We start from the raw sequence: 12,274 nt of genomic DNA on the forward strand, positions 1-12,274 counted from the left end.
TAAGACCAATTTTCTTACCCCATTGGGAAAGAAAATGACCTGAAATAAGGAAGAAATGTATCGAAACGAGTCAGAAACATCTCAGAACAAGTGAAATAATCTAGGAACAAATGCCAAACAACATCTTAACCAGTCAAAACAACTAAAATTTGGATTATTATGCTCAAATTGAGATGTTTATACTGATCTAGTTAATACTTTTTGCAGTGTAATGCTGTTTTATGTTGTTTAATAGTCACACAATCCTAGAAATTACTTCTGTTTGTAGAAGTACCTCATTTACTACCTATGAATTTCTGCTGTAGCCTCCTAGATTACCAGTAAGTACCATAGGAATTAGAAGTACAACCTTTACTATTACTAAGAGTTACCCCTGTATCTCTTAGTAATGAGAGATAAAGTGGTAACTCTGTGACTCCCTAACCCTATCCCCAATTACTAGAAATTACCACTTTAAGTGCCACAATAAGTACCACTGTCATTACTAGTAATTACCACTGTAAGTACCACGGACTTACCGGCCCGTGATGTAAAGTGTTACTGCTTTTTTTGTTTGTTTTTTCCACACACAAAAAGTTCCGTAATGCACGTTTAAAACATTTTTTGTCCTTATATTGTAAACTATTACTATTTTTTATTATTGGTCTTAGCTTTCAAATGAGGGGTTACACTGGGCTATAGAAAGTAAACTCCAGCTGAGAAGACTTTATATTTTTTTAATGCCAAACTGGAGATAATGCACTCAATTAAGGAGGGGGTTAAGAAGTTAATTTACTCACTCACACTTTCATTATTTACCTTTTTATTAAAACAAAAATGCAATCAGGTATAGTGCCTTTAAGTAAAAGTACTGGAGTATTTGCAGTAGAAAATACTTAAAAGTTGAAAGTACAAATAAGTACATGTGTAGAATGAAAAATGGTGTAATAACAGCTTCAAAACCACAAAAATGGTTAGCGCTAGATCGTCTGCTCCGGAGGGACGGTCTGGTGTGAGTTTGTGTAGATCTATGAGTTGGTTTGTCTAAAAATACAAATAATCCTAATCCTTAAAGTTGACCCCTTAACTCCCACCTGAACCGAGCACATTTTCTCCAGTTTGGCTTTACCCCAATCCAAAAGCTTCTGGAAAAAAGCTGTGAAAATAGCAACAAAACTGAGACGAAAACAATGATGGAAATGTGACAAAAAAGTGAGAAAACATTGACCAAAAAGTGACGAAATATTCATGAAAAAATGACAAAAATGTGACCAAATGTGACAAAATATTACAAAAAATTGATAAAAAAATGTACAAAAAAATGACAAATAAAAGTTACAAAAATGAGTTGAATACCCAACAAAAAAATGTTGGAAAAAAAATCTGATGACGTGAGGAAAAAGATCCTCTCGGTTCAGGCGGGAGTTAAGAGGTGAAGCTTTTCCCTGGCCCTAAGCTTAATTTGTGTCATGATATCTCACGTTTTCACAGCAGACTGTCCCTCCGGAGCAGACGATCTAGCACTAACCCACAAAAATTGCACCCGAATTCACCCTCAGTACGGCAACCCGGAGGGCACAAACCTTCTTCCTTGTGAGCTAAAGGCATTGACGGTTTCATCTGCACAGTGTCACTGCCACTGTTCCAGAGTGTGCATTACTAGGCTTTTAAAACGACAATTATTATTATATTTATGTTTCAAATGCAGTAAATATAATAAGTTCTCAACAAAAATACTACTCAAGTCAAGTTTGTGATATATACTTTAATGAAACAGTTGTGAACTATACAGACAAAAGTACAAACGTTTAAAAGACGATAAAACGAGCTCATGCAGAGAAGTACGCGGAGGGCAGGGAGGCTTTGGCCGGCCGAGGGATCTCTGAAAGAGAGGACACAGAACACGGGGTGAGCCTCCTCCAAAGCTTTCATGTCTTTAAACCTGTACCTTTGGGCAGGTGGGACGCCAGGCCGTAGATGGGGATACTGTCCACTCTCTCGAAGTACTTGGAGTCCAGTCCTGCGGCATCTCTGAGGATCAAAAAACAAACCAACTTCTGCATTTTCTGCTAACACGGGTTGTTTAAAGGAATGCTTTTTGCTGTTTTAGCAGCTCTAGAGGGACCAGAAAAGTATCTACAGAGACACCTTTAACTGCTTAGATATCAGGACATCCCAAAGATTCACAATGGGGTTCTTGCCAGGAAACATCCAGACTCACCGATGTACCACACAACAAAAAGTAAATATCAAGCATTGGCTTAAATGACTTGAATTGAGGAAATGTATCTTGTTTTGAGCGGTTTTCACTCATTTAGACATTTTTCCTGATCGGACCAAGTTTACTTTGCTTGTTTGAGGACATTTCAGACCAGTTCTAGAGTAAATCTCGCTTGAAATAAGAAAGTAAAATTGCCAATGAGATAAGACCAATTTTCTTTCCCCATTGGCAAAGAAAATGACTTGAAACGAAATGTATCGAAACGAGTCAGAAACATCTCAGAACAAGTGAAATAATCTGGGACAAATGCCCAACAACTTCTTAACTAGTCAAAACAACTAAAATTTGGATTATTATGCTCAAATTGAGACGTTTATACTGATCTAGTTAAATACTTTTTGCAGTGCAGCAATCTGGCTAGAGTCGACATCACCTACATCTCCAGATTGGAACTTACGCAAGCAAACAGCATTTACATGAACAACACGCGACGCAAATAAACTCTTCTGATTGCTCATTTGAGTTTGGCAGCAGCTGCAAAAGCCAGCGCTCTGCCCAGACTGACGTCCCCGTGTATAAAACATACAGAGGGGTCTCATTCTGGACGCCAGGCTCGGTCCTTCCATCTCTCGCACTTTGAGCCCTATAGAAAAGGGCATTGTCATCATGGAATATGCCTAAAGAAACCCCCGTACCACAGCTTGAGAAGCACTGCCCTAACACACTGCAAAAAGTACCCTACTAAAAACAAGGGAAAACATCTTAAAATAAGACATTTTGTCTTGTTTTAATTAAAAAATTCTGCCAATGGGGTCAGCATTTTTTTCTTGCTAAGAATTCTTATTTCTAGAATATTTTTCTCATCATAAAACAAGAAAGAAACGCTAAATATAAGCAAATAAATAGCTAGAATTAAGCAAAATGTCCTCAGAAAATGGAATAATTTAAGGAAAACATTCTTATTTAGTGAAAAATTGTGGATATTTTACTTAAATGTTGCTTGATTTAAGTAAAATGTTCTAAATTACACACATTTTTGAGCAAAATGTTCTTAATAAATACTAATATTTAAGGAAAATATTGCCCACGCCTGGAGACCCATCTCCATGATGTGGAGCCAGGCTGATGGCTGGAGGATTCACCTATTGTACATGTTTTTAGTGGTAGACACGGGGAGGACATGCTCCACACAGAAAGGCCCCGTCCTGGTGGGAATCGAACCCAGAACCTTCGAGTTGTGAAGCTGAGGCTCTAACCCCTGTGCCACCGAGCCGCCCACTTTAAAGGCTGGGATGTATTTTCGATCTGTGAGAATCAGTTCTTACATTAAGAGCTGTTGTGATCTTAGTTTTTCTTAAAATAAGAAAAAATATTCTTTGTCTAAAGCTGAAGAAGATTCAAAAAGTTTTTCTTTCTTGTTACAAGAAAAATTGTTTGTTTTTTAGCAAATTTATCTGAAGAAGAAATGGCTAGATTTTATTTCCTAAAACAAGATTTTTTTCCCCAAGATATTGCTACACAAGACATTACTTTTTAGGGAAAAAATTGGAACGTATTTCTTAAAGAAAGACATTTTTTACTTGCTTAGAATCCTCTTTTTGCAGTGCAGTGGTTCTCAACTGGTCGGTCGTGGAACCGTTATCAGTGGGTTGTGAGTAGGGCTGGGTATCATTACATTTGTTTCAATACTTAACGATACTTGGTTTACAATACCGAACTGAACAATACTTTTTTTTGATACCTACACTAAAATATTTGACCAATAATGTTCATTAATTCCATAAAAGACCAATTCTTACATTTGCATCATTTATTTGAGCTGAAACAACCAAGTGACTTCCTTTATTACTGTCCCTGAAACCAACAGGCATCAAAACTTGGTCTTTACAGATAAAAGTAATGTTTCGCGCAGTCACACACTGTATAATAATAATGTAGTAGAAGTGAAGGGGACACTCACAGCAGCGTGGTGGGCCGCAGGTCAGCAGGGGAGCTCAGAGCGCCCCCCACAGGAGGGAGTGTGGCCCTGCCCAAAGGATACAGAGGGCTCTGGACAGGAACCAGGAGTTAGTGAGTGCTTTCCAAACATTTTCATCTTGAGTACCCTTTGGGCCTCGTGCTCTTAACCTCTTAACCCCCACCTGAACCGAGCACATATGGCTTTACCCAAATCAAAATAGAGATGAAAACGCACTGGAAAAGCAACAATACAATTAAAAAAGCGACAAAAACACGACTAAAAACGGATGCACTTTTGAACATAAAAGTGACACAAAAGCACAGAAAACGGACACAAAACTGGGCAAAAAAAACAACGAAAACACTACAAAAATGTGACAAAAATGCAATCAGGTTTTTTTTTTAAATCAGTTTTGAAGGTCTTAGCTTTCAAACGAGGTTGTAAGCTCCAGTCAAGAAGCTTTTAGATTAGGGTAATGCTGAACTGGACAAAAATGTGCTCAGTTAAGCAGGGGCGGACTGGGCCATATGTCCATTCTGGAAGAGCACAGAAGGGCGACCAGTCCTGCCTCAACCGAGCTTTACCCAAATCTAAAAGCTAAAAAGAAAAGCATCAAAATAGCGAGAGAAAGAGGATGAAAAGTCAACAAAAACGTGACAAAAATGTGGCGACGTGACGAAAAGTTTCCGTCACTTTTGTAGGTCTTAGCTTTCAAATAAGGCGTTTACATTGTTGATCTCCAGTCGAGAAGCTTTTAGATTTGGGTAAAGCCCAGTATAAACAAAACATGAATCTAAAAGTATGGTGTACCACAAGGGTCAATTTTGGGACCACTATTATTTATTATTTATATTAATGATTTTGCTTCTGTTTCTACGACCACCTTTGCCGTTCTTTTTGCTGATGAAAAAATAATAATAAAAAGCCGAACTGGGGAAAATGATCAGGCTGGTCAGAGTCCAGGGCTGTTTTTCAGTCCCAGTCCGCCCCTGCAGTTAAGGCAGGGGGTAACAGGATAAATGTAACAATATATTTGCAATGTTCTGCCAAACCATTTCAACTCAGTAAGCAAAAAGCTGTTAAAATTGTTAAATCAGGACCAAAACAAAGCTAGAAATGGAAACTGAACTGCTGCACATTTGTAGGTTATCATACATCTTTGTTTTGGACTGTACTATATAGTGTGTGGTTGTTGTAGTCTCACCTTTGACGCCGAGGTGGCGGCAGCAGCAGGTTCTGGAGCCGTGGCTCTGGTCATCTGCCTCTCATTGAGCTGCTTGTTGAGCCAGCTGATCACTGCAACAGAGGTAAGAGTATTAGCGATGCTTTCTGTGGTAAAACGTACAGTGTGGTCAAACGTACCGTTCTCATTGGTCTTGAGCACCTCTCTGCTCTCATTCAGCTTCTGCACGGTGGACTCCAGCTGCTCCTTCAGCGCACACATCTGTCCAAAACCACCACACACATGCTCTGGTGTCAATTTGGAAAGCAATATATACTGTCTGACCCCCTTCCCCCCAAAAACTAAATAATAAAGGTGAACTGTGCACTGTGGACACCTGCTGTTCCTTGGTGCTGAGCTGTTGCCGGCTGCTGTGGAGCTCCTTCTCCGCGCTCTGGAGCTTCTCCGTGGTCTCCTGGAGGACCTTCTCCTGGGACACGGTCACGGTGTTCTTCACTTTAATCTTCCCCACCAGGCTCTTCACCTCCGTCTGCAGCTTCTGGATGATGTTGTTGGCCTGAGGTCAGACAGACCGAGGTCATGAGTAACAGATGAGAGGAAAGGAGGAAAAACAGCCACGGCGGCACCTTGAGCAGCTCCTCGGACAGAGACTTCACCGTCGCCTCCAGCTTTTTGACCTGGGCGTCCCTCCCCTCTGCGTTTTCTTCCAGGGACACCTGAAAAGAGCGGGAAACGTTACACGTGTGTCAGTATTATGCATTAGGAAAAGGCTATTTTGTTTTAGTCAAATAAAACCTGAACATCAAAAAGATCTCTTGAACGATACAATGTGTGGTGAAAGAAATGCTCGATGCCTCACATTTTCTTTTCTCCTATTCTCCTAATATACATAATATATAATATCAACCAAATTAAAGCAGTACTAAGTAACTTATTTACCTTAATAAATCCTCCCCGTAGTCCCTGTGGGGGTAATACAAGTGTTTATGGGATGATTGGAGGGTCTTTCATCTCCCCCTGGTGTCTCTGGCCAGAAAACCATGTTTGCAACTTGACTGCCACCGGTGCGGAGAAAGCAATACACACTAATGGAATCACGGGGAAGAAGCTAACAGGCTAACGGGCAAAGCTAACTGTGGGCTAACGTCACTTTGAACAGTCTTTACAGCTAAGTTTGAGTGAAAAAAAATATTTCCATTGTATAATTGGATGCACAGTAACCCTCTCTCCCTTCGCCTTTCCTGTCAGCGTAGTATTTACTCTCCAAGACAGTTAATAAATTAAAAAAATCGTAACTTGCTACTACACCTGCAGTTGCGCTTATGGCCTCTAGGGGGAAGAGTTACTTAGTACTGCTTTAATCCATACATTTAAACCCAGCTCTATCCATTATTTAGATATTGTCACTGACGTAATCTACATCAAAAGGTAAAAATTGATAATATCTCTAAATGAAAATAAGTCCCTGTTTCACCTGCAGCGCCTGGCCTTAAAAGACCCAATATTCTAATTGAATTCTCAGCTGCCCTCTTCCTCAATTCAAACTATACTTGGTTGAATGTTTGTTGGCCGGTATCTCGGGGTTGGGAACCTTCTGCTGCTGCGTGGCCTCCAGTACGTCCTTGGTGCGGCTCATGAGCAGCTCCTTGTCCTTGACCTCCTGCTCCAGGACAGCGGCTCTCATCTGCAGCTGACTGAGCGCTCGGTCCTTCTCGTGGACCTGAGAGTCCAGCAGACTGTTGTCCCTACGCAAGGACAGCACCTGCTGCTTGGAGCGCTGGCCCTCCTGCGGCACACACGATACACAACACACTAGTCACGACACATGACACACACAGCATTTAGATTTAATTGACTAAAGACTAAAGTTCCATGCAGAGTCCAGTTTTAATCCTAAATCTGCAAATCAATTTAGTCAACAACTATATTTTTCTGTATTTACAATGTGCTAAAGTAAAGTGTGCTTAATAAAGGCTCTTAGTGAAACTACAGTATCAGCTCAGCTCTGACCTCTGTCACATGTTGTATCTGAGGCTAGATGTTTGGTGTGTGGTTCGGGGCTTTCTCTTGGAGATGTTTGTAGCCCTGTAGCTCAGCAGCTGTAGCCAATGTCCACACCTTTTATCCATGGCAGGTTTAGCAGCTTTTAAGTCACTCTCTCCAGAGAATTTAAACAGATTAATCCTAAGTTTTCAGTGGTGTTTGCTCTCACCTCCTCCGCCGCCACCAGCTTCATGCGCAGGTCCCTGATGGCCGACTCGTTTTTGTACTTCCTCTCGGTGAGCTCTCGGCAGGACGCCTCCAGCTCGCTGACCCTGGAGCGCAGCTGCTGGGAGGAGCTGCGGTGGGTCGACTCCAGCTCCTGCCTCAGCTGGTCGGCCTGCTCCTGCAGACGCCGCTGGAGCTGCAGCAGGTGCGAGTGGGCCGGGGGGAACATGGAGGAAGATACAGAAGGTTCTTCAGATGAGTCATCGAACTATGAGGCTGTGAGGCACGAGCGCTAACGGCTGTGCTATCATGCTACACCTGTCGATTATAAAGTCCTATGAAGATTATTGAGATTGACCAAAATAGAGATTGTGATTTTGACGTGACGGAAACAGCCTAGGAGGACATGGAGAACAAGGAGAACATGGAGAACAGGGAGAGGGCCTCACCTCCAGCGCCTTCTCCCTCTCGCTCTGCAGCTCGTCGGTGTAGCGACTGGACAGAGAGCTGGTCTGACTGGTCCACTCTGAGCGCAGCTTCTCCAGCTCTTTGCTCTTCTCACAGAGAGTCTGGGAAAAAAAGCACAGCAGTGGGTTAGCAACAGCTGAGAGTCACAGGCACACACTGACACACCTGCTGGGTACAGGACAGCTGCCGGGATAAGTCCTCCTCGGTCCGCTTCAGCCGGAGCTCCAGAGCCTCCCTCTCCTCCTGAGCAAAAAAATAAGATATTCAATAACCGGCCTTGAACCCGATATCGCCCTTTTGCATCATATAATATCATCATTTCTAAGCCCTTTACATCAGTGATCCTCAACTGGAATCTACAAAAGCGGGCTCTGAAAACAATACATAATGTTAGATATAGAGATCCATCGAATCCACTCTTTATTAAATGTAATTTACTAAAATTTGAGGATATAGTAGACTATGATATCCTACAGGTTTTGTATAAAGCAAATAGAAACATATTGCCAGTGAACATCCAAGAAATGTTTGAGAAAAGAGAAAGTCACTATAATCTGAAAGGAACAGACATATTTAACAAACCCAGGTTCAATTCTAAAGGAATGGAACGAACTGTTACAGTGACAGGAATCAGTTTATGGAATAAACTCCAGAAAGAAGTGAAAAAGTCAGAAACTCTCCTGGAGTTTAAAATACACATAAAAGCTACAATGTTAAACAGTATGAAGTACTTGGACATGAATAATGTGGGATATTTGATTTGAACAAACATGAATACGACGGTTTGTTTCTTATTGACCATTTGTAAACATTCAAAAATACGAAGGTTCTGTATTTTATACATTGAAAAACTGGATATAGAATACAAAAACATCTGTTAATACTGTAAATGTATATAGATATATAGACATAAGACTGTAAATATATGTATGTAGACATAAATACATACCAGTTTCCAAACGACAACAGTGTGAAGTGTAAAGTGTGAAGTAACAAAAGGGGCAGATATTATAAGACTTGTTCTTCTCCTCTGCTCCGTTTCATTCATACTTAGTGGTTGGTGGTTTTATTGTGATTGCATAACATCACTTTTGAATGAAATAAATAAATGAAATGAATGGCATTGGGGCCCACCATCACCATAAGATGATAAGCCACACCCAAACCAAAAAAATTCATGTGACTGTGAGCTGCATCCCTGTCTCTTTCACAGAGGAAATGACCCTGAACCATGTGGATGCTTAACATGTCAGTACAGTATTTGTGAATTGGACTTGGCGGCGAAAACATGGCCAACACAGAATTAAAATGTAAGCTAAACATGATCTTTGGCACATTTTGAATTGGGTCAGAGGGGCCAAACCTTTAGGCGGGCCAGGCAGGACGCCAGGTAGTCCTTGACCTCTCTGTCAGAGCCGGGGGACAGGCGCAGGCTCAGGTGGTTCAGGTGTTTGAAGGCATTAGTCTCCACCACACTGAGGCTGGACGGGCCCTCAGGAGCAGGGCCCTGACTGCCCAGCTGCAGCAGGAACCTGGACACACACAAACAATAGAATATGAAAAAGAATAAACTGTTTAACTGGGAGCTTATGTGGAAAAAGCCATGGCCCCACTGGAGAGGTTTATACCTGGGGCTGTCTGCCTCTTGCTCACTGTGGCACAGCTCCAGCAGCTCGATGAACTTCTGGGGGAAGGAGCCGAAGTCGATGAGGAGGCCCTGCTGGGCTTTCAGGCTGGAACACAGCACACACAGACTTACTGCGTCATGTCAGAAACAAGCAGGAGTTTCTGAAGCCCCGTCATACCTCTGAAAGTCCTCCTCGGAGATGGACAGCGTGAACAGGAAGTAGGGGTCTTTGTCATCCGTCAGCCGCACATGGAGGTTCTGGAGGAGGACACTTGCGTGAATGAAGAGCATATTACGATAGAAAATGGGCGCGTTGTGTGCCACAATTCATACAGGATCTTGATTTTCGTAGAACATTTATCACAATACATGTACATCTAGTTTTTAGTCTAAGCCTTTAAAGGAATAGGCCACCGTTTTTACATACTGAGATATGTTCTTACCTTAGCTTTGACGAGTTCTTTAGGACCTGTCTGATCTTCCCCCGTGCCTTCAGTCACGTAAACACAGCGCAGACGGCGTTAGCATTTAGCCTCTCCCTCTCTCCTCTATAGCTCCAAAACAGGTCAAGATAGAAGCTCCCAAGCTCTTCCACGTTTTCCCTATTTAAATATGGTTACGTGAAGTGTTCCACTACAAAGTATAATTACACAAAATTAAACAATGTAGATTTTCTAAGCGGATAAAAGGGGGAACTATATTGTAAGGCGTAATAATACCAGGAGTAATTTGGCATCCGCACAGTAAAGTGAAGATTACTGCGCAGTAAAGTGAAGATAACTGCGCGGATTTCAAACTACTCCTGGTATTATTACGCCTTACAATATAGTCCCCCCTTTTATCCGCTTAGAAAATCCACATTGTTTAATTTTGTGTAATTATACTTTGTAGTGGAACACTTCACGTAACCATATTTAAATAGGGAAAAACGTGGAAGAGCTTGGTAGCTTCTATCTTGACCTGTTTTGGAGCTATAGAGGAGAGAGGGAGAGGCTAAATGCTAACGCCGTCTGCGCTGTGTTTACGTGACTGAAGGCACGGGGGAAGATCAGACAGGTCCTAAAGAACTCGTCAAAGCTAAGGTAAGAACATATCTCAGTATGTAAAAACGGTGGCCTATTCCTTTAAGAGGCAACTAAAGCAGCTTCATTGAACAGGCCACACTTCCCTGTGATTGGATAAATCATGGAGTTGCTGACTCAGTGGAATAAGTAGAAAAGTGTCTGTATTTTAGAACTGAACTGCATTAAACAGAGAAGGATTGAATATAACGATATCACCAAAAAAGCACATGGTCACTAGAATCAGATCAGATCCTCCAGTCCTACTACAAATATATTAGACTAGTTGTATTATATAAAACAAAATAAACTGATGATGTTGTAACTGGGTGGTGACACACACAAAGGGTTGATCGACCTCAAGTGAACCTCACGCCGACCTGGCTTTAAAGGCGAGCTTACCCTTTTGTGGACAGCGCTGGGAGATAGCTGCAGGTCAATGGTGACGCGGATGGTGCTCTTTCTGTGGACAAAATGCGCAATCTCCTGCTCCATTAAGATTTTCTTATGCCATAAAATAATATTGTTTACAAATATTACAAAAAATACAAAATACTCTTGAACCTTCACACGCTCAACACTGGGTATTGTCACGATACCAAATGTGAAGGTCAATATACTGAAGCAGGAAAATATATACGATATTGTTTACTTTGAAGTTACTTTAGCATGAAAATTAGGGCTGAAACAACTAATCGATTATTGAAATAGTTGTCAACTATTTTAGTAATCGATTAATCGCTTTCAAATAGACCAAAAACGACATGAAAATCTTTTATTTTTTGATGGAAACCTATGTTGTTTTTCAAGTTAGGGGCTGTCGTGTTTTGTACATTGAAATAATAAAAATAAATACACTCACTTTAGGTTTACTCCATCAACACGTTCTCAAGCGACGCCCCTTTAGCTTTGTGTGATTCTTTTAAATTTTAAAACACAATTTTCATACACTATTCACAGCCAAGCAATTAATCGATTAATCGTAAAAATAATCGGATTACCAAAATAATCGTTAGTTTATAAAAAATACAGTAAACCTTTGTTCTACAAGTGCATAATCAGATCCTAAAATACCACACAAGCTGCGATAAATTATTATATTATATTATATTAACGTAACCTCATTTACTTCGGTTAAAAAACAAAATCTAACAAAACAAAGACAAAACAGGGACACAACATAGGTCTGTGCGAGGATTAGATTTATGTTAAACCTTGATGCAGTTATTTTCGTTACTTCATATTTGAGTAATGTAAATGGAACAACCCACCTCTGATGTTAAATATGACACCAGAGAGAAATAAGAAAGTGTCGAATCAGCCTGACAGAAAGTTAACCTGTGCTCACCTCTCCTCAGAGTCTCGGCACCGCACCGACACCGACAGCGCTTTACTGAACAGCTGCTCCATATCTGGGCCAGTCGCCTTCAACCCCTGCGACCCGGGACACGGCGATCTGACGGCCGATCAGACCGGGGGGTCAGCGGGGACTCAGCGAGTAAACAATGAGGTAAACACGGGCTCTTCTGTGTTTTCGGTTCGAAGTGGCGCTATGCTCCCGCCTCAC

The 12,274-nt window shown here is 41.4% G+C and overlaps 1 protein-coding gene across 1 annotated transcript; it reads right to left on the reverse strand.

Annotated features, from left to right (window-relative positions):
* Positions 1-1,755: 1,755 nt before the first annotated feature.
* On the reverse strand, positions 1,756-12,274 carry sass6 (SAS-6 centriolar assembly protein). Its single transcript, XM_079581069.1, has 16 exons — positions 12,056-12,274; positions 11,110-11,170; positions 9,825-9,904; positions 9,648-9,752; positions 9,383-9,551; positions 8,185-8,262; positions 8,001-8,120; positions 7,556-7,747; positions 6,935-7,129; positions 5,970-6,059; positions 5,720-5,899; positions 5,523-5,604; positions 5,365-5,456; positions 4,161-4,249; positions 1,928-2,010; positions 1,756-1,861 (listed from the first exon to the last, which is right to left on the reverse strand). Exons 1-16 carry the CDS (start codon positions 12,115-12,117, stop codon positions 1,809-1,811), a joined length of 1,731 nt encoding a protein of 576 aa, XP_079437195.1. The 5' UTR covers positions 12,118-12,274; the 3' UTR covers positions 1,756-1,808.

This window comes from Gobius niger (genome assembly GCF_951799975.1).
Source record: "Gobius niger genome assembly, chromosome: 22".
Lineage (NCBI taxonomy): Eukaryota > Metazoa > Chordata > Actinopteri > Gobiiformes > Gobiidae > Gobius > Gobius niger.

Coding starts and splice junctions, on each gene's coding strand:
- sass6 (XM_079581069.1), bottom strand. CDS start 12,117: ATGGAGCAGCTGTTCAGTAAAGCGCTGTCGGTGTCGGTGCGGTGCCGA. Junction 6,060..6,934: donor AGGCCACGCAGCAGCAGAAG/GTTCCCAACCCC, acceptor CGCTCTTTTCAG/GTGTCCCTGGAAGAAAACGC. Junction 5,605..5,719: donor TCAGCACCAAGGAACAGCAG/GTGTCCACAGTG, acceptor GGTTTTGGACAG/ATGTGTGCGCTGAAGGAGCA.